At 42.6% G+C, this 23,414-nt stretch overlaps 1 protein-coding gene across 1 annotated transcript in view; it reads left to right on the top strand.

Moving 5' to 3' along the window:
* The first annotated feature begins 6,902 nt into the window (after positions 1–6,902).
* The window catches only part of LOC124996739 (ephrin type-A receptor 5), a 61,748-nt gene continuing 45,236 nt past the window's right edge, over positions 6,903–23,414 (top strand). Inside the window, exons 1-3 of the mRNA XM_047570020.1 lie at positions 6,903–7,429; positions 12,790–12,854; positions 21,364–22,084. Of these exons, the coding sequence (XP_047425976.1) occupies positions 7,330–7,429; positions 12,790–12,854; positions 21,364–22,084 (886 nt within the window). The 5' untranslated portion in view covers positions 6,903–7,329. The remainder of the gene's footprint in view (positions 7,430–12,789; positions 12,855–21,363; positions 22,085–23,414) is intronic.

The raw sequence follows: 23,414 nt of genomic DNA on the forward strand, positions 1-23,414 counted from the left end.
TGAACAAATGACGTTCGGCGCAGCTGTCTGCCCACACATCCACTACAGATGGTTGACCACCTTTTGTGATTGCAGTGGTCCTGACAACCTACTTACTTACTCATTTCTGAACCGTACCTTCATATTTATAAACTGTTATGTGAACAAAAAAAGAACAAATATTAACAAATTTATTGAAAAACGAATATCCTTCATAGCGTTTTAAGCATCACTCATTTCCATCACAGATTACCCACACTTCTACTATTGATCTATGACTTCTTTTCAGATTTGGATATATTACATTGCATGCAATAAAACTGTATTAAGAACAAGTTTCTCTCGCTACATATACTAGGAGTCTAAATCAAAGCGTTTTGTCTTTATTTAGTGTAACAGCTCATCTTGGATCCTCGGGCTTTCTTTTTTTTTTCTCTCTCCCCGGACAGCTCTTTGAATAAGTTATTCCTCAGCCCCTCCGCAATCTTTTTCATATAAAGTATATATTCTGTAGGTCCTGAGTTGAGAGATAAAACGTGTGAAAAGAGAGCAGTAGGATTTGGAGCAGCATGCAGAGGGGAGCAGCCAAAATAGAGAGAGAATATCAGCAGCGCTGCCTGCCAGCCTCACTGAGCTGCTAAGCAGGGCTTAACGATGCCCAGGGGGTTGTGTATGTGTGCGTTTGTGCGTGTCAGTGTGAATGTGTGTGTGTGTTTTTTGTGCGTGCTTTTCTTCTTCATAAGCCCAAAACAAGAGCTCCATGTTTCGGGGTCAAAGAGAGGCCAGAGAATTTGAAATGCAGAACTTTGTTTGAGGGCTGATAACTTATCGAGGAGCTGGTACGGAAGCGGATGCGAGTTAGATTTTAATTGCAGCGGGCAAGATGGCGGGAGGAAGAAGAAGTCCTTGCATTGTTCTACCTGCACGAGAGTCTGTTTGTGGTAGGTTCTGGTCACATGAGAGCTCTTAGCCTTAACAGCGTCTCGTCGGCTGTGCTGCGCCGCGAGGGTCTGGTCGAGACCTTCTTTCAAAGCTGCCATTTCTAGCTGCAGACTGCTGATGGAGTTGTCAGCTGCTTTTTTTTTTTTTACCTGTCAGGAAGGAGCTTCACTGCGAGAGCTGAACAGCTAATGACCAGCCAGTAGGAGTTGCCAGAGCATCAGTCTGAACCGAGTGTCTAACCCTTGGAGAGCGCCGCAGCAGACCTGCAGTAGACTTGTCAGGGTGAGCTCTAAAAATGAATGATGGCTCATTTTCATTTAAGTGCTCCAGTAAGCTACGCCAGTGAGACAGCATGCACAATAGGACGGCCCTGGAACTGGGACATGGAAGAGGAAAGCAGCCATAATTCATGTCGGTAATTAGACACATGCCAGTCCTGTTGTGAAATGCAAAAAATGTCTGCCGCGAAACGTGTCCATAATCCTCCTTGGAACACTTCTTGTCAGGGTTGTACATGCCTCGCCGAAACGTAACTCAGACAGGCTGTACGAGTCTGTGATTCAGCTATTTTCCAGTTAATTTAACTCAGAAAATGAATTAGCACATGACATTTCTCTGAGCTATGGTTTTTACAGTTCCGACGTGCGGCGCTAATGATTCTACAGCTTCAGAGGAAATCACAAAGTATAAGAAAGTGCATATTTCTCTGGAGACCTAATGTGTTGGAGCCTCTCGTCACATGTTCGCCTGGCCTTCAGGAAAATCCCTCGCTTCCTTGCAACAGAGGCCAGCTGGTCAAGCCCCAAAGCTGATTATTTTGGGAATTGGTGTGTGTGTGTGTGTGTGTGTATGTGTGTGTGCGTGTGTGTGTGTGAATCAGGAAACCATCATATATCCTCAAAATACATTAATGTGTTGACCGTGTCATGTAGCTTCACTCAAGCTGATGTCCTTGAACAGGATTAGTAACAACCAATGTTGTTATGATCCTATAGCATCAGAGACCACAGTGGTGCTGCCCTGCTACTTTGCATATGGGAAAACATTTTATGTATGTATTTATTAATTTTGGGAGGAAACATAATTCCATGTTTTGGACTCCACAAAATATCTTCTCCCAGTTTATTAGTCCAAATGTACACACATGCTGCTATGGACACATGCTGCTATGGACACATATTGTAACCCTAATCCTTTTAGCTACCTGTCAATTGTGAACCCAGAGATTCAGGCTAGTCCCCACTTAATCCAAACACAAGGCCCATCTTGTTGATAACTGTGTTCGTGTGCGATATCAGCGCGGTGAGGCCGAACATGTAACATGAAATTGTTACATTTTGGGCTGGAAAACTCTGTAGAGCTGATAACTGCAGCCCGTGGTGGTGTTTGTCTGAGGGTCCAAGCTCTCTATCAGCACATACCCGTATCTGCATATGAATAATATGCTAAATCTATAGGTAAGGATCTTCATACCAGAAGCTTCCTGCATTGATCAGTCATGTCTGAAAAGGCTTTGGCTGCATGCAAAGGAGGCAGACACTAATGCATCGCTGCAAGCTAAATCTTACATTTATCAAGAAAATACCTTTAACAAAGGCTTTGCAGTCAAACTAGTGTAAACTGCACAGTTGTAGGTGCTGACTATAAACAATTACCGGCACAAGGGACAAAGCGTCTTTCAAATATATGTTATGCGGATACCTTATGTCTACATGGAGAACCAAAAAATTGCATATTGCCCCAGGAGGTCAAAACCGATTGGATAATAGCCGACGAGTTCCCAGATTGGTTTTATTGCTCCTATGAATGTGAATGCCCTCAATTTACCAGACACTGAGGGTGATGTCCAGTGAAGGTTTCTTCAATCAAGGTGCATTACCGCTATGGCGTGATATAATAAAAAATATCAAAATTGAAAACGTTCAACTGATCATTATTTTTATTGTCTTTGGTGGTACAAACGTGTCTTTTTCCACTGCAAGATGCAGCAGCGTATTAAAGAATTTTCCAAAAGCAATGGTTCGGTGCAATCAGATGTGATGGTACCTTGAGGGGGGGACGAACCGCCAGCTGTGATTTTTGTGTCTGCCCTCTCGTGACAGTAGGGGGGCTGAGGGGGTGGCGGGGAGGGTCACACAGAGTCAGAAAAGCAAACACATGCGTGCACCCGCCGACACACGCCGGCTTGGCTTTCTATCACACAGGGGATCCGTCACACGCACGCAGACATTTGTCAGAGCAAGTACCTTCTCACTTCAGTCACAAACACACACATGGAGAAGTCATTATTTTGCAAATGTGAATACAAATATCTTGGAACATTAGGTATATGGGCTGAAATCTGGTTTACACTGCAGTATTGTTTTATTTAAAATGTTCCTCTATAACTTTTTCAGTATTTGCACACGCCTGTCCTGAAGTGCACCCATTTTTTGTCTGCTTATTCTTACACAAAGATGTGCAAAAGGAAATATATTTCCGTATGAAACCATGCACAGTCCACATAAACATGTGATTTGTCCTCTGTTTCTTAGTGACTTCCTCACTCATGTCCTACCCATCCATCTGCGCTATTATGTAAATCCGTTGCCGCTCCATTATTGCTGATCTGAAAATATCTCAAACTGACCTCTCCTCATTTATCCATTTAACAAACACCAGAGAGAACAAGGAAGAAAAAAAAAAAGCCTCCTCAAGCAACAAGAAGAAAAGAGACGCGTTACCAGCAGCTGATGGTGAGGGTGATTTGGAGGTGGATTTTTCTTACACTTTCCTCCACAGACATTTTATAGAATCAAACCAACACCTCCGGGAGACAACCGTTTCTGGCATACCAGAACCACCTCCACACCCGCTGTCAGTGCTGATCAGACCCCTACACATCTACATACACCACCGCCCTGGCATTACACCTACGGTTGGTTCTTGGCACACACTTTTTTTTTTTTTTTATCATTCGTTGGAAAAGAGATAACGTTACAGATCGGAGGATGCTAAAACCCGTGTCTAAAATAAGCAAGTTTTGTTTATCTGTTGGGGTTGACATCGGAGGTTGGGGTAGACTTTGGATCCCCGAGGACTAAATCTGTGCATGTACAGTACGTATGCGTGTGTGTGTCGGTGCGTATACGCGAGGAGTGTAGGAGGTGTCGGCAGGGGAATCCACGGGAATATCACCAAGGATCAGTCAGGGGTCAAATAATCTGATTGTACCATGAAGAAAAACATACAGATAGAAAACCCAGAATCAGGCAGCAAACACAATTAAGACACGAAGCGAGTAGATTGAGAAAGTAAAAAGGCAAAGAGAAAAGGACAATAATGTATTAGACTGTATGATGCTTTATGCCAATACAATTTGTATGTAAATACAAATCGATCCGACACACTTTAATGATATAATAATATTTTTATTATAAAATTGAAAACAAACTACAGCAGAAATCAGTCAAAGAACACTGTCAATCAAAGTCATAATGAAGACATACAAAGATTTGTTTTGTTTAATTGTCGTAGTGGACATGCTGCACGCTGTAAACAAGTCTTTATGGGTGCACATTTATGAGAAGTAGTTACTGTTTAACTGTCCCTGTCTAGACTGAGAATCCGCTGAGCAAGCTCAGTTATGACTATGACTACACATGACATACTTAAAGTTACTTTAACAAAGGAGTCAGAAGGAATTAATGAGTGACTCCTCCTTCAAATCAGCAGAGTCTAGGTACACAACCGCTGTAAGTGTAAGGTAAAACGTCTACTGTTCGTAACCAGGCTTCCAAAGTGGGACATCGTTAACAGAAACAATTGAAAGTGGTACAGGCGCTGTGAAACATCTGTAACAGTACATACCCACATGGGAAACAAACTGTTGCATGTTGCATGACCGAACAGGGGAAAGAAAGCATCATTAAAATGCCTTTGAAAATGAGCATTGACGTGCGATCTAAAACATTCAAAACAGTTTGATGTCCTAAACCCCAGAGGGAGACTGTTGTATGACCTGTGCTATCTGATGAAAGCTCTACATTTTGATTACAGGGAACATTACTGAGTACCCTTCTCGCTTTTTCCGTGGTTCATATCTGTGTCTATCATCAGATTTCAAATGAAGACGAAATGATATTATTACACAGTGGCAAATGTAAGCTTGAAACAACCTAAAGACCCCAGGGAGTAGCGAATGAGACACACTGTCCATTAAATGTTATCTGGGAGCTGTATTTAAAGCTTTTACATATAAATGAAATGCATTTGACACTGAAGCCCTTCCCAAATGAGTTCACACACTCATGACTAAAGCTTGGTTTATACTTCTGCAACCGGCCTACGTTGAGACTACACAGTAGGAGGTGATGCCATCAAAAGCGTTTATACCTGTGCACTGGTGTGTCAGCATTGTACTGTAATTAGTGGTCTGCTGTGTGCAGTTGACACAACGACGACTGGAACTTAATGGAGTTGCTAAATTTAATGCCGATAAGCAGGTACTGTCACGGAAATCACTGCAGTGCGTCACATAGCGAGGACACTGAGTAGGTGGTGTGCAGGAGGCTGAACAGGGAAAAACTTTCTTCGGTGGTCCTGTTGTCTAGTTACATTTATGGAGATGTGAACGTCAGGTTATGATGTAGGGTCCGGAGCTACGCCGTTAAAGTGACAGGGATTCTGTCATAGTCAGTTAAATCTCACAGGAAATTTCCCACTAAATGACTTAAAGAGTTTTAAAGCTGATGTCCGTGGTGAAATTTCCACACTAGTGCAGTGTGTTTTATGTGTGTTTTATGAAGAGGGGACTAACAGTGGTGACAGAGAGGGAGCAGGTTACAAGCACAAAAACCACTGCAGAGACTATGGCGAAAAAACCTGGGAGCCCTATATCATACCCTATATTACTGTAGACATGGGCATTGGTCTACTGTTGTTGTCGAATGTCTTTGTTTCGGTGTGCTAAATTGCTATACCTTGGGCTTGGGTATTCAGTTTATGCTCTTTTCCTTGTTCCTATTGAGATAAGACACACTTTACTGTAGTGCCAAAGGCTTGTAGTGAAATATTTGGATTTCTGCTTTGTTAAATCATAGCTTTGTCAAAGTCGAGCTTGAGGCCATACTGAAGGAAGAGAGAAAGGGGAAGAGAGGTTCTCAAAAACGTAATCCCACACAAATCATGAAATGAGCCAGGTAACTGTTCTCTTTGTTTCCTTCGTCAAGCTTATCTTCTTTACCTTTTCACCACATTGGGGTGTTAAATACCTGTCTTTGCTTCCTACCCTATGCCACAGGCCCACAATTCAGTGTTTGTGTAATTACTGTCACAGCCAGAAGGGGGAGATCAAAATTCAGACCGGCAGCTTTAAAGAAAACCTTAATTTCTGAACATATGTCCTTCAGCTTTCATGGCTCATCATTTCATTGTTCATGATATGCACCTATATATATACCTACTACACAAGCCACACAACCCAGTTCCAAGCGAACCCAGAGTGTCACAGATCACAGTCTGAATTTAGTGTATTGGAATAACCTTTCTTTTACATTTTCCTCACTATTTAAGGTCTTTAAATCGCTCCTAAAAATAATATGTCTCTCTACAGGGGGATTACTTTTGCTTTTACAAGCAATAATTCTCCTTAAATTGAAGACGTCAGGGTGGCTAGGGATAACAGAATGGACTATAAAGCAGCAGTAAACACTGCAGAAGTGGCAGCCTCGTAATCTGTTTATTATCTTAAAAGATAATCCCAGTGGCACCCAGCTATTTATTGCAGAATTTATTTTTTTATCGTTTTAACATGCAGCCTGAATAAACTTTATTTGATTGGCATTGGCGTATTTAACAACAACAATAACAAAAAAACAGTTGTTATTTAAAGTGCCTTTTAAGTGACTGGACATATGGTCAGGATTTTAAGTAACAGGCTGTAACAAGCTCTGCTCTGCTCATCCCACATCCACTTATGCGGACGCACTCGTGCAGAAACTCGGGGCGAGGGCCGGTAACTTAATATGACGCGTTAAGCAATGACATTACAGCCAAATGTGGTAACTAGTGAGAAGTAATCGATTATCATTTGGAAAACGGAGTCGAGCGGCAGTGGGGTTCACCTGTGGAGGGTCTGTGATTGGAGAGAGTTTGCGCTTCACTCCGCCCCCCCCGGAGCGCTGCCCGCCTTCCCAAAACCAGAGCGCACTCAGCTGCTCATTACCTCCCTGTAGCCGCCGCAGAACATGAGCTCCCATCATTACGAGCGGACGCATAATGATACAGACGGTTTCACTACGTTCCCCCGCTTGGTGCTGACCGAAACTGCCACTGTTTAGGCACAATCTCCCTTCTATCACCGGTTCTGTGTTTTTTTTTTTTTTTTATTTTGTATTTTTTATTTATTTATTTATTTTTGGATGCGCCATGCGATCTCGCTCGTGGAGTTGTGGCATTCGGCCGGTGGCTTGGACATGGCTTTGGAGTCTTGCAGCGCTCGGAGCCTGGTGCATCCCCGCAAACGAAGGTAAATCTCCTGATGTTTAATTTGGCACCGAAAAGTCTCGTCTTGTAGAAGGTCTGTTTTGCGCCTCCGGGACCCCGAGTCTGGCTTTGACGGCGTTGAAATGTCGACTATAAAAATGAATACGAGCATATAATCTTTATGACAGCACTGTCTCCCAAGTCAGTAATCACTTTGTGTTCCGAATCGGTGAAAGGTGAAATAAAAAAGGGACCTTTGAGCAGAACACGTCTCGCTCCCTCGCTGATAACCAGTCCTTTGAGGACACGGCAGCTCCGACAGGCGCACAATGCGCTGCGAAAATATCTGGATTAATCTTAAACATTCTCCTCTGGAGCGTGTTAAAATTCTCACCACACTACCGCTGCATGGCATTGACCTTAACGTGTTATTATTTTATAATGCAAGAAGAAGCAAATATGGAAATGTCACTGTATTTACAGCGTGGTGGGTTTTAAATGGCAACACAATTTGATTCAACTCTTGCTTTTATCTTCATTCCATTAAAAAAAAAAAGACGGTGTTACGTCTCAGTTTGCAGCCATTTAAACTCTGAATCTGATGATTTAAGGCTGTCACATGCAGTAATGTCACTTAATGTTGTCAGATACTGAAGCTTTCATCATAAAAACAACTTCAAGTCTCTGGTGTTCTGTGTGCAGGCAGTGCAGGCTGCACAATGTTCCAACAGTTTTCAACTAACCCACTTCCTAATGTGAAGTGTGGACAGCTGTGGAATGACAGGGAACAATATTTATATATTTTAAGAAAGAAAAGAGACTAGGTAGCGAATAAAACAAGGTGTCAGATAGCGTTCCCACGCTATTGTCTGCAGGGTGAGCAGCCTTTTAATGGCTCGAGATGAACGCCATTGTTTGGAGCTATTAGACAGCGTTATCCGGGAAAGGGAGAACGTTCATCAACCTGCTCATTCTCCACATGGCAGATTTATTTGGTCAAAGTTTAGTTTCACAAAGGTGGTTCCCCCTACGTGTGGCCCCGGAGGGCTTCTCAGGGCACCTTTCAGCGGCACATGAAATAGTTAAAGTTCAGCCAGGCTTGTGTGGGTTATGTCTTTGTTTTCTGTGTCCTCTGGATTAAACGGCTACACCTGGGGTTTGGGAATTCAGGTTATGTTCTCGCTCTTATTGCGATAAGACGCACTTTTCTATAATGCCAAAGCTTATAATGAAATATTTGCGTTTTATTAAATTGCAGCTTTGTCAGTCCCCCTTCAGGCTGCAGGGAAGGAGGAGAGAATGGTGGAGAAAGGTTCTTAAAAGAAAAAAATCCTCCTTGTTGGTTTTTTCACATCATAAAATAAGCCAGACACATGTTTTCTTTGTTGCCTTTGATTACCAAGTCTCTCCTCTCTCTATCTCTGCCACGGCAGGTTGTCGAGTACCTGTGTTCCCTTCTCAGAAGCCCCCCTTTTTCTCATTTGAGAAGGAAAGCCACAAACTTCTACAAAACAAAACACATAAATTAACACCTCTTCCCTCATGAATCACTTGCGGGAGGCCTCCTTGCAACTCGCATTTTTTGGATTCATTTGGCACGTATTTGCATTGCAATAGATAATCATCCAATTCCATGCATAATTGGAAAGCTGTCTGGAGCCCGTAATTAAACTAGCATATTCTCTCACTAATTTACTGTCGAAAATAAAAAATAATGATGACATAAAACAAAATTTCAGCTTGCTTTGGGTGTCTTTGAGGAATTTGGCCGCGTGCCCGTTTTGATTTTTGTCTTGATGCGGAAGGAAAAACCGACATGCTGGGGATCTGCTACACGATGTGACCTGAAAATACACCACGGACCATACGGCCGCTGTTGAAATTGAAGTTCAGCTGTTATTTAGATCGGTGGGCGGGGGGGAAAAAAAGTGAACAGTGAACATACTAACATTTTTCAAAGCAGAGAGGACAGTTTTCCTGCAGTGATGTAGCCCCCCTGATGAATGATTCTGAGGCTCACTGTACGCCAAGTTGATTAATTTCCTCTCGAAGCTAATCCATTCTTATTTAAATTGATCAGTTTGGGGGAACAGTCCTCTGCAGAGACAGATGCCACACATCTGTTGGAGAGACTATTAGTATGATCAATTAATTGCGATGTCTGACATGTTTGGATGATATGTGGTGCGAGGGCATGCACATTAGGGATTTGAACCCCTTTTATTTTCCATTTTGCCGGTCACGGTGTTCATCAGATGTTGATAGGGAATCAGGAAGAATTACAGCAAGTGGCTCGAAAGGCATTTGTCAGTTTGAGAGAAACGGCAGCCAGTCAAGTTCAGACGATCGAAGCAAAAATGTAAATTCTATAATCAAATACGGGAATTGGCAGGCAGAGGGAAAAAAAAAGATTAAAGTAGCAAACTTGTTGATGAAAGTACACATTTGGTACTTTCAGCTCTGAGGATTCTGGGGAGCAAAGCAAACTATTTTAGTATTACTTAGAATTCACTCAGTAATTGGCCCCTTTTTTATTTTTTTATTTTCTATCATCCTGTGAGCAACCAACCGCGATCTGATTTTATGCCGCTCACATCTCGAGTGTGCGAACAGCAGGGCACAGTTAAAGGAGTTGTTACCTTGGTGAGAAGTCGGAGCCTGTCGCCCGCAGCTCCTCATCTAACCGCTCACTGCGGCTGCTCCCTCTTGTTCCGTTGCTCCCTGGAATATTTCAAACCGAGCCACTGTCGAGCAGGCGTCGTCTCATTTTTGTTGGCACAGTTTTGATGGTGGTAATGGTTATAGTAAATTTTAGGCTGACGTGCTTGATAGATGGGATGTTTATTTAAATAAAAAATCTTCAAGGTTCCCACTTTATTCCAGAAGTAATGTATGATTTCAGACAAGATTGTATTAAATATGCATTAAAGAGGTCAAGTCAGAGCATAAAGCCATTACCTGGTGCAAGAGTGCTACAATGTTGACCTGAAAACACATTACCTGCACAGAGTAGGTATTCAACTTTCCTCTCAAGGAGATTTTTTTTTCAGTATTCCCAAAGCTGAAAATCCACTTCACCGTGTTGGATATGAGTATCCTTGAAGTAATGTCACTCAAGACTTTTAAATCATTCATTCGGCGGTGATGACTTTTACTAATAGGTTCTGTAGATCATTGTCATAGCTGAGCTCTAACTTGTTAGGTGGTTTGATCCTTAGAGAGAGCGAAAGAGGTAACGCATCCCTTATGATCTAGTTCAGTATCACTTATCTCTTCTTTATGGCCTAATTAGTTGTCTAATCGCCTCCTAAGGACATCTTTTATTATTCTCCGCAGAACAGTGGAGGCAGTAAGACGAGAGTTGTGTGTGTTGGGAGGGGTAGCAGAGCGGGTGTATCTCAGCTACTGGGCCAGACTTTGCCACGTATTTTGTCCTGCGTCCACCAGCACACCCTTTTCGCCGCAGCCTTTTCTCGGACGTCTATCCTTTTTGTTTACTCTGCTCCGCTGGTCGTACGAGGATTGGCAGTTTTATAGCGCGGCTTATCGTAGCACAGGTAACTGGAAGGGTTACACTCAACACCTGGTTGTGCCGTAGAGTAGAGGTTGTCAGTATTTATACTGTACAGGATTGAATGTCTTTGTGAATGTAGTCAATGTAAATCCTTGGTGCCTTTTGCAAAAGGTAATAAGTGGAAATGTTTTAACTTATCCAAAAACCTTGTAAGGTTATATTTCTTAAAGATATTTCTTTTGCCCACCCGGCTGGTCTTTGTTGCTCCATAAAAGCCACAGAAGAAAATGTTTCCTATTGTAGAATCCACCTCTCTGCTGCTTGAGCACCGTTTTAGTTGGTCACTTTCAGTCCGTATCCGGTCGCAAGCATTTTCTCTCTCGTTGTCAGGTTCGACATTTAAGGTGAAGGTATGTTATGATTTGAAACAAGGGTTAACAGAAAGGGAACAAATGCATTAACACGTTAGTCCTGATGCCAGGCATGAAACGGAATCTATTTCGCTTCCATTAGTGGTATGCACAAACGACTAGCTTTTAATTTCCTCCCATTACCTGCAGGTCTAAAAGCTTACGAGTGGATTATTCAGCTGGACTTTCTCTTTTATTGTTTGAGTACACATAGCCAGACAGGGAACGAGCCAAATGTTATCACAAAGGTTATAAAGAAGAGTGAACTATGGCCCGACAGAACTTGAGTTTATGGCTGTCTGTGTGTCGTGCCAAATGATATTTGGAGCTACCTGAAAGGAGGTGCAGTACAATGTTGGTGTGATTTATGAGCAGTTTGTTCCGGCCCTTGTTTAAGTAGTTCACCTGCCCGTTTCTCCCACATCCAACATGTTGACTCACTGTCTTATCTACAGCCGACATTGATGTGCTTTGCTGTTGCTGGATAACCAGTGTTTCAGTCGAAAGACACGTTTTATTTGTTCCTCGCTGCCTCCAAATGTGTCTAGAATCATCGCAGTGAACTCGCAGTCGCCTCAGCTAGATGCTCGTTTGCCATGACGTTTTGTCACTTTGCCGAAGAAGCAGTTGGCCACACCGATAGGGAAAATGAGACGGCTCGTTACCAGCGATACACGAGAGGAGATGGAAGCATGTTTGGAGGAGTGGAGTGATCACGTAATTGCACTTGACAGCCTTTAACTGAGAGGCTGAGCAAGGGGCTTTATAAATGGATCAGTTTGAGCTGCAGTTCAGCTGTGGACAATAAATTGCACGAGTATGATGTTGGGTGGAAGTTTGTGGTGGACCACATGTGCTCTCACTGAGTTGCGCTAAAAATGACTGTCAATAAAAGAGTAAAATAAAATCCACTCATGTCAGCTTTTGACTTATGCACCTACTCAATCTTGGCATTTAGACTGCAAAAACACTCAGACATTAAGACCGGTGTAGCATGCAGGATTGTACAAATGGAAGTGTGTGGAAAGACACAGTTATGGCAAGACATGACATTCCACTTAATTCTGTTTTAAACTGTAAATTCATCATGACAAATGGGCGTCGATAGAAATCCGTTTACCCGTGCTAAGGTTTGGTCTGATCTGGATTGAATGTTCATCTCTACATACTGAAAAGGACATTTAAAGGCTCGGCCATCGACCACGGTTTTGTCAATTTTGTAAATATGAATCTTCACAGCGACCAGCCTTTGCCTTGCACCTACAACTAGTCTTGACCTTCATTAGCTGAACGAATGAAGCTGCCAACTGATCAATAAAGAATCTAAATGGGTTTATCTTGGTGACGAGATGAAAGCCTCATAAATGGATTATTTGGAGCCTTATTTCAGGGAGAGGAAGCGTGTTTCGTCTTTCTTTTTCATTTTATGTAATTGATTGTCTGTACTAAAGACTCTTTCTGTTTTCTACCTTTTAACAGTCAACCTGCTGGATTCTCGCTCTGTGATGGGAGACCTGGGATGGGTGGCTTACCCAAAGAATGGGGTGAGTATATCTCGTTTCTCTTAGTTTTGAACTTCATTGGTTGTCCTGTATTTCTCACATTGAGATTGCTGAAGTATTTAAAAATGAAGCCCATACGTAAAATCATAGATTGTATGTTAAAGATGGATGGCAGAACAGCTCCTTAAACGTGAAGCCAAAGCAAGTAGAGCTCCCACTGGTGCCTGACTGCAGTTTAGATCATAAGCTCCACCTCCTCCACATTACTGACATGTGACAAGTGTCAACTTTCTCATAAGTTTTGTTTTAGTTAGTTATTTGATGCTATCGAAACAGGATGTGACCTAACGATGACTAAAATTGTTGAGCCAACCACCGTCCTGTAGCACCATGTGAGTTGGAAAAAAATAAATAAGAACAGTTTATATTCCAACACATTAATAAGTGTGGCGGAAGTTTTGGTGGGAGCACTGTGCAGACTCTGGCTCCACCCTCACTAGATAGTGTCTCCCATATGCCCAGGAATTAGCTTCTAGGGAGTGGGGATGGATTGTCCATATTTATATACAGTCAATACATAAAATTAACAGACTAGCTACTGATTGTACAGTTTAGGTAGTTAAGGCGGGAAACTCACTTTTTGGGTTCGTCAGGAGACACTTCCGGCTTCATTATTTTACGCTGAAATAGGGGTTCTTCATTTGTTTCCATCAAGGTTAAAGGTGGTTTCATTGCCAAGAACTCTTGGTTCATTATCAGGCTAAATTGAATTCATGAATAAGATATTGAAAGTCACCGCGGAATATATTATTCTCAAGCCAGGAATTGAATATCCATTTCCAAGTATTCCCAAGGTGAAGGCTAATTAGAGAATGACTTACTAGAGTGGTAAAATAGTTATTTCATCGTATTATATAGTGTATTTTAATGAAAAAGGAAAGGTGCTTAAAAAATGTGTTCTGGGGTTTGTAACCTCCACTCATGAGACAGTAGTTCACAACCCAATCTGCCACCTTCTCCTTGGAAAAACCTAGTTCTCCTCTGTGGGGAGCTTATAATGCTGTGTACGGTTTAAACAGAAATTCATTTGCCCGTCCATTTGATTGGAAAATATCTAATATACTCGCAAATCTTGTCTGGAAATGTGCGGCTATACACCCCGGACCAATGGTGCTGACCAAAGCGTTTTCTCAGCTCTGGGTATTCAAATCACGGCCCACTCCGTGGCTGCGCATAGATGGGAGAGATAGTGCTGACAAAACCAGCCGTATGCACGATCATATTAATGAAGATGTGATTATGGCGTGTGTGTTTTCAACAATGCAGCTGCATAAATAAGTACCTTCATGGTAGACAGAGGGACGAAATGAAAGAAGCGACAAGGCAATCTAAGGATCTCATAGTGATACCCTAATTAGCTGTCAGGTTTGTATTCAGCTACATTGTGAGGTGATTATTATTATTTTTTTCTGTTTAACTTGCTGTTTGACAAATTAATTCATGTCTGAGACTAAATAATCTGTTCCCTTTTTGGCGTTTTTAATGACACACATTAATAGTAGGCGAGTACAGTGTAAGTCTGTGTTTGTACAAAAGCACACCATCTGCAGCTTACTGTCGGACATTCTCCACAAACTCTCTAATTCACACTTTCCGTCTTGGCGAACTTAGATGTTGAGAAGAAAGTTTTTTTCTTTTTTTTTGTCTGTGTGTGTGTCTTATGTTCCAGATGGTTCATTTCTTCCGTGGTTTTCTCCGCTTCCTTTCATCCTAATCGTCGTATTTCCTCTCATTCTGCCCTTTTATTTCTGCCTTTGCTCTTTATTCATCCTTTTCCCCCATTCTGCCTATTTTCCCCAAACAATTATTTGACTCCTTATTCCCATTTTCCTCATACGCTTGTCTTTTTATCTCGCGATCTTCTCTCTTCTCCCTCCTGCTTTGCTTTTCCTAAACTTCAGTGTGCTTTGAAACCGACTGAAATGTGCACATAAGCAGCACTGGGTGGAATAGGGGCTTTAAAATGAGTTTGAAGTTTGAAGGTTGACCTTGAATTCTTGGATGGATGTGACAACATATAAAGCACAATTAACAGAGAAGTGGAGGTGAGACGCTTTAATTGCATTTGCATTGGTAATTGAAAGCAAATTATGAATGGTTTAAGAGCTTAAATTATAACTGAAAACTGTTCTCTTGATGAATTCTTGAACGTGGAGTTGGTAATTATCATCTTCTCTACATAGCCTTATTTAGAAACACCATGCGCTGAGGTTGGAAAGACCTAGCAAAGTTCCACTTTTAAACCTGTCGTCGATCATTGCTTCCAAGGATCCAAAGTCTTTTTTTTTTTCTTGAGACGTCTTGGTGGTTTAATCTGGCAATAAGGAGACAAATGTGGGAGGCAGAAGTAGAGGGAAGAGCAGAGATGAAGTGTTGCCGATTGTCAGACAGTGACAGACTGAGATGGACATGGGGTGTAAGAGAGAATATGAAAGAAACGAGGACTCCTGTCAACTCGAAAATAGAAAGTCCTGTGTCTCCTCCGGTTTCTGTTGTTTCTCCATTCACTTCTGAAGGTAGAAAATGTGGGCAAATGGAAAGTCAGAGGGACAATGGTAAATTGGACGTCACAAAATTAGGTTATGCGTGGTGACAGCTGTAGCCGGAGGCATTATGTTTATTTCCGTTCGTACATCCGACTACCATTACCTGTAATTTAATTGTGATAGGATTAACTAGTTTTTGTGGCCTCACAAAATGTGTTTTTGACCATACCATACAAGAATTGATAATTATAAAAGCTAAATGTCGCACAAATTGAATATAAAATACATGAATCCATGCATCACAGTATTACCACTTGCCTATTATTGAGTTGGTCTCCCCTGTGCCTCCAAAACAGTTGTAAGTGTTGAGTGTTGTGTTGGGGTGTCGTGTGGTGTCTGACAACAGAATGTTGTGAGTGGGGGGCTTTGGATCCTATGGGTTGAAGGGTGGGGCCTCCCACAGATACTTGATCAGTTTGGGATCTAGTGAATTTGGAGTCCAGTCAACACCTTGTGATGTTTTTCATGTTTTTTTTTAGTTGTTCCTACACCGTTTTTGTGTGTGTCTCTGTATCAGGCTGCATCCTGTTGCCATCAAGGAGTGTCATTGCTATGGGGTGGGGATGTCTGGTCTTGTCTGGTCTAGGTGGGTGGTACATGTCTAAGAAACATCCACATGAATGCCAGGTCCAACAGTTTCCCAGGAGAACATTGCATTTTCACAATGTTATCTACTTCTCCTGTTAGTGGTTTTAATGTTGTGGCTGTTGTGGTGTATATCTAGAAAGTTAAAGTTCCAACATCATGGTGGAAAAACTTTATATATATGTGTGTGTGTATATATATATAAGGAACCTCGGTTGTTTTTCTCATCTCATAACTGTTAATGTAGTTTGTGTCCTTCGCGTTAATATTAAAGTAGTGTTGGACAGAAATGACAGGAAAAAATAAAGATGATAATACATTTCACTCTAATCGAGGAATTTTAGTTCCTTGCCAATTGGTACTATTTTCTTTCAGTCCTTTTATCGTCTAGTACCTTCATTGCTTCTTGTTCCAAATGGTGTTAGTGGAGTACTTCCTCGTCGGTAGGTCAGACTGCCGATCATATGACATTAGGTGGATGCTTTTATCTGCTGAATCTTAAAGCACAGTAAGGGGACAAGAATGAACCTAGACAAGTCACAAAAGAAGGCAGCCTAAAAGAGAGCCTGAGCTCACAATATGGATTATTTTTTGCTGTTAGAGCCATTCGTGTCCATTACCGCTCCTCGATCCGGTAAATCGAAGAACCCTTTTTGTTGCTGTCTATCCCTGAGCATCAATAGGCAATGGTTGCCTGGCCCATGATGACCCAAAGGTGACACAAAAAAACTGGTATTTGACCTCACTGCAGTTCTTATGTTAAAATTTCATCAAAGGGAAGCACAAAGACAATGGCTAATGCTGTGTTTAATTGGCCTTTTTTCTTTTTTGATGGGAGTACAAACTGGTGTTATTTCTGACCAAAAGTGCCGGCACTGTGAAGTGTTAAATTTGTTTTTTCTTTCGGCTGAGCAGTTTTAAAATGCTACTTGATACTTCATGACTGTGACAACAAACTGCTTCGTATACACATATGTCTATGTGTATGTTGTTTATATGACATTCAAAGAATGTTAGCATGCTAAATTCAAGCAACAGCACAATGTGCTTCAAAATCTAACTGGAAGCTTCCGACTCCATCTGCCATTCAACAAACTGCCAAGCTACCTGTTTATTGTGAAGCGATCAGCGAACCATTCAACCGTCCTTAGCCCTCGGTATGCAAGATGAGAAGAAAGGAGGCAAAACTAAAAATAAAGTGAAACCACAGTAAATTGATGTAATCACTGATTCGCTTGGCTGAGCAGCCGGTTAAAGAGCTCTCTTTCATCGACTGCCTCCACTGATTCACCGTGCTCAATTGAGCAAAGATAAGGGCAGGCTAGCGTCAAAGGTGCTGAACACACTGCAGAATCACTGGGCAATGGTGACAGCTGACAGCTGGCTCGGTGTGTCGGGGCCTTAAACCGTCTGGCCCTAATGAGAAAAAGGAGCGGCTGTTTGAACAGTTCAAGGACTGTTTGCTTAGAGATTTGTTGTGCTGCTTCTCGTGTGCTATTTAGCCGATGGGTCTTTTTTTTTTAAGTGAGAATCAGCTTTATTGGCCAAGTATGTGTGCACATAGAAAAACAATGCAGATATATACAACAGAGTTGTACAGTGAGTATATACAATATACGCAGAGTTATTGATCATGTGAATGGTCTGCTCAGTTTGTCGGAGGGACACTCCACGACATTGTGGCATGTTACAGCACCATGAAGGGGGAAAGTCGAGGTGAAGTGTTTCTCCAGAAGGACAGAACTTTAGAAGAATAACAGACTGGTGGAGAGAATATATTTTAAGAACTGAAATGGAGAGCAGGGACAAGTCAGAAGACCAGAAGGCAGAAGTAAGCATAGAGTAAGGGCAGTCTTGTAGCGTTTCTATGCTGAGATTTGATAATTGAAGGAATGAGAGGAGACGAGTGATGTTAGAGTGAGCGAGATGGAAGCAGACATGGAACGTTATGTGGGTTCTTGTAGGCCCTATAAGAACCCCCATAGTGTAGAGTGAGGCTCAAACAGGAAAGTTCCATTACAGCGTCATGATAAGGCTGAAATGATAAGTTGGAGAAAGCTTTACAGACTAAGAGCCGGGAGGGCACTTAGCATCGCCACAGGGGGTCCGCTGATGGATGTGACACACATAATTATACACAAAACTAAACATGCACACTAATGAGGACCTAGAAGTTTGCCCACAGGGATGTTTTTGTGTTGTGAGCAAAGGGGGAAAGGGTAAGGAGGCAGGTGTCACTGTGCCTGCCTGAAACTCTCAGTTCTCCTACTTTATGAATTTTAAATGTTATTTAAAAAAAAAAAAAAAGTGGATTTTAGCGATGCAGATGGTGTTGGTTTTGCGTGACAAATGGATGAGATATTTGCCTTTCAACTAACCTGATGTGCCAGATGGTTTGTCAACCACAAACATCTGAGAGAATTCGCTTGGTGGATAGGTGGCAATTTGCACGTTGCTACACACACTTTGACACAACTAAAGCATATCCAAAGGTGCTAGTTGTTTGCCAGTATCACACTGATCGTCCACAAGCTCATGGATTGAAACCTGGCAAGGTGGATTTCACACATCCCATTGGAATCCACCTTTAGTTTTAGGGGTTTTTCTCATTTACCAGGGAAAGCCCTTGTGATTTTGTTTCTCTGACATAATCCATAGGAACATTTTCCTCTTCCGCATTGGAAAGTAGGAAAATTTCCCAAAGCCAAACTGAGATTTGAGTTAAATCTGAAAGTGTTTGCTTTACGACATACCACGAGTTAGTGGGCAAAATCTCTTTTTTAGATTTTGAGTGAACTCACTGTTTGAGAAAAGGTTGTCTGAAAGCCATGGAAAGTGATGTGGCCGCACCAACGTTTCAAGGTTCATATTAAGAGAAGAACAGTCAAATCTTTAACTGATATACAGTGGATGATTAGCTTTTCGAGAGGTTCAATATTTTAAGCGAGGCATTTTCTTGTGCAGCACCTCACATTGTCAACTTGGGTGGTCTTGACCCTGCCATATTAGCATGTGCAGCTTCGTGTTTGACATCTAATCCTACCCAACTAATCGGTCATTTTAAAGCCTTCAAAGCATCATGCACTGTTGAGCGTGACAGAAATTCATCCCAGTATAATGACCGTTTGTTCTTCCAGTTTTTCCTGGTAGGTGAAATTGTCTCTGTACATAAAGACAATGCTGTTACATACCGTACATATGATGGCCTGAGAATGCAGAACAATGTAAAGCAAGGGTAGGTCGCTGACCTTTTAGTTTCAGTTGAGTGTAGTTCATTTTAGAAGAGATTTACTTGCAAATGGACTCTGCTAATAATTGCTTGATGACTTGGTTTTAAGAATTAGTTTGTGTTAGCATCATGTCTCATTTACATAATCAAACACTGATACAGTTGGGCTGCAGAGTGGGAGGACTTGCAGTGGCAACAATGGCAGCCACTCTTCCATACACAGACACTGACACCATTTGGTTCCAGGCAAAATGAGAGAAGGTCGTCTGTTCAATTCTCCGCTGAGCTTCCAGTAATGACAGTGTGTCTGTGTGTATGTCTCTGTGTGTGTTAAGCTGTGTAAAGCTCAGAGCAGGCTGGTGGATCTGTGTGATCTAACCAGTAAGAGGCTTAATGTCTGCACTGGGACTGACTGGGCTGAAGTCTGGGAGAGATAGGGCCTCAGTCAAACACAGGCACGAGCAACATGCATCTATACTCGCGGGGACCCTTGTTAGCGCGCTACACTCAATGTTAAAAGTCTGACTTTTATCTAAAGCCAGGTCTAAACCCTCAAATTGCCCTTTTGTCGATACGGATGGTCGATCTCTAAACTCTCAGTGGCTAAAAGTGAACTCAACATTCGTGAACTAACTGAATAATTATAACCCAAAAACAAAAGAGACAGACTAAAGCAGGGAGGAATGGGGGGAAAAAAGACAGATGGGGAACAAGACAGGAAAAAAAGACAGAAGGCTGTACACAACGGCTACAGCGAGGATTGATTAATACGGGCTATTAAGCTATAACACCAGATCATAGTCTGGTCCCTCTGGCCATATTACGGTGACATGATGAAGCGCCTGTATTAGCCATGGGAGAGTGCTGGTGATGCAGATAATAGCCACGTCCCAGGAGACCCGCAGAGGGAATTAATGCTGCTGTCTGACACACACACAGGCATGGATGCAGACACACACACACACACACACACGTGGTTGAGCACTGACAGAATAATTTACATATATGCACACCGTTTAGAGGTATAGCTGTGGAGGGCTCACAGACGAACACACACGTGCGCGTTAATTCTTCCTTTTTTCCGCTGGCAAGAGCTCCACCCCTCATTCATTGTAAACGCATATAACCCTATAACACTATCTCATTCTTTTCTCTGTGTTGCGGTAGGAGGAAATGAGGTGGAAGGGATGGGGATTATGCGTCTATCTATACCTAGACACATGCACACACACATCTTTCCCACTGTTAAGCCTTTGAAAACGGCATTGCCCTTTGCTCATTCTTACCGCATTACCATGGTTCTTAATTCTCTGTGCAAATAGTATTTGAAATTTTAAGACATGATACCAGGGTGTAGGCACTGACGCCATGGCTGTGCTTCTTCCTGCCCAAGTTCAAACTTTCCAACCAAATAATGAAGTCGAGAAGGACACGCACCCAAACAAGCATTTGTGGCTGGTCTTTCAGTCTTCATGTGCTGAGGTGAAGAGGAAGTAAAACAACAAAATTTCAGAAATTTGTCCTTGATTTGCCTGAGTTTTTAGCAGTTTCACCAAAGAAACATTTCCACTCTGAATTTCATACCTGATAAAATAACAGTTTCAGGCTCAATAGGTGAATTTCACAGTAAACATAACAAAGAAACTGCAACTTTAAAATTCTATTTAAGAGTTGACGCGTCAATATTAACAATCTGTTTTTTGAAAAGGTCATTTTATTGCAGCATGGACATGTTTTTCTGTTACTTTTCATTTACAATGTTTATTTCATTTATTGATTCCTCGTGCAATAGTGTATTTTCTCTCTCTCATGCATTTAACCAAAGCATTCCTGAACACAGTGCTGTGCTACCTACGTGATTTGGGGACTGTTTAAGGCGCCTGGTTTGAACCATTTAATTATGGCCACAAGTCTCATGTTATCACCAGGCCATAGCTTGACCAAAGCTTGCATACATACAGTCAATAATGTACCAATGCTGGACTTGTACTGAAGAAACTTCACATCACTGTACGCTACTTATGTATGGAGATGCAGGGGCAAAAAAGATACCATGTTGTAGTACATTGGGTTTTTTCTGATTTCTGTACCATTTCTTGGGTTATTCATGTCCTTCTTTTCTGTGCCTCAGTGGGAGGAGATCGGGGAAGTGGACGAGGACTACGCCCCCATCCACACCTACCAAGTGTGCCGCGTGATGGAGCAGAACCAGAACAACTGGCTCCACACCAACTGGATCCTGACTGAAGGCGCCCAGCGCGTCTTCATCGAGCTCAAGTTCACCCTGAGAGACTGCAACAGCCTGCCAGGGGGGGTCGGGACCTGCAAAGAGACGTTTAACATGTATTACTATGAAACGGACGGGGACGAGGAGGAAATGGAGGAGGGGGAGATGAGGGATGGCGCGGGCATGACAGAGGAGGAAGACCGGGTGATGAAGGAGAGCAGGTACATAAAGATCGACACCATAGCAGCCGACGAGAGCTTCACCGAGCTGGACCTGGGGGACCGCGTGATGAAGCTCAACACCGAAGTCCGCGATTTAGGTCCTTTGACCCGGAAGGGCTTCTACTTGGCGTTTCAGGATCTAGGGGCCTGCATTGCTCTAGTCTCGGTGCGGGTTTTCTACAAACGCTGCCCCTTCTTGGTGAAGAGCTTGGCCGAGTTCCCCGACACCATCCCGGGCTCGGAGGCCTCGCAGCTTGTGGAGGTGGTGGGCCGCTGTGTCAACAACTCTCTGCCGTTATACGAGCCTCCACGGATGCATTGCAGCACAGAGGGAGAATGGCTGGTGCCCATCGGGAAGTGCGTGTGCCAGGCAGGGTTTGAGGAAATCAACGGATCTTGTCAAGGTGAGTGAGGAAAGTTTGTTGTGAAGTAGTCCTGAAGTCATCTCGGTTGATAAGTGCACTGAAAACTGATCAGCAGTGTTTCTAAATATCATTTTCAGTACTTTGTGTTCCCTCTTTTCAAACTCCATCATTGTCAAGGCTGTGCACTTTTTTGCCGTTTTAGCTTCCTGAGTGCACACACGCGCACGCACGTATATTTGTTTTAGTCGCCATCTTCATTCTGTGTGTATTTTCACATCTGTGCACATGTTTATTTTTAGTATTGTGCGCTAGAGTGTCTCCGCAGATCTGTTTATTCTTTTCCTAAGAGCGTTTCTCGCTGTGCGTGTTCGAGTCTGTTTCTCCCGAGCTTAGTGGAGGGTATTCCCCCGAGCCCCGCAGCACTTTGCTGCTCTCACAGAGCCGCTGTTCTGCTCCGACTCATGCCCGAGCCTTCCCTCCGCCGACCTTAACTGCCATTTTCCGCGGGCGCCCGGGGCCGCCGTATTCTTCTCTCCTTCCACCCTCTCCAGTCCCGCTCAGCGGTGTCTTAAAATTAATCAATTCTCCGGCTCGCACGCTAGGCTCCACTTATGCAACCGAGAGCAGCTCTGAATGGCATGGAGAAATCTCGGAAAGCTTCGGGAAAATGAAATGTGTGTGTATTTCGTCGATCTTGAGTGTTGTTTTTTTCCATCTCCGCACAATGTCTTCTGATCAAGTATCGGCCTCAAGTGAACTAAATAATTGGCCTCAGATCCTCCACTACAAATGGCAAACACTTGATATGCACTTCAAAAGATGTGCTTGATTCTCTTGCTTTTCTGATTTACACATATATATATATGTGTGTGTGCACAGAATTACATGCCAGAGACTGCTTGGTGACATTGTTATAAGATGTTATAAGGAGATTCAACATAAAATGTTTCTCATTTAGAACGAGTGCTCCTCTGTCCTGTCATCAGTAAGCTCTAATCCAATGGCAAAACATTGATGCTGTTTAGCAAACCATCTCTGCAGTAGCTTTACTTTGTCACACATGGACTCTCTGTGGGGAGATCATTAGGAAATAGCTGTCAGTAGGCCACTGGCCTGCCTGAAGTCATTCTGCCACACACTGTACAATCAACCAGACTAGAGTTACAGATCTATGTCTGACAAAGCTGAAAAAAAAAAGATGTGCAGTAGCACTAATACAGCGCTGCAATATTAATATAAAAAGCTAATTCAAGAATGCGTCAGTTGTGAAACAATATTAAAACCATAAGCTAAATTTGTGCGGGAAAAAGAAATCTCTTTGTACAGTACAGTGGAAGTGAGCACACTGCGTGGATACTGTATTCAGAGA

The sequence above is a fragment of the Mugil cephalus genome, chromosome 19, assembly GCF_022458985.1.
Source record: "Mugil cephalus isolate CIBA_MC_2020 chromosome 19, CIBA_Mcephalus_1.1, whole genome shotgun sequence".
In the NCBI taxonomy this organism is placed as follows: domain Eukaryota; kingdom Metazoa; phylum Chordata; class Actinopteri; order Mugiliformes; family Mugilidae; genus Mugil; species Mugil cephalus.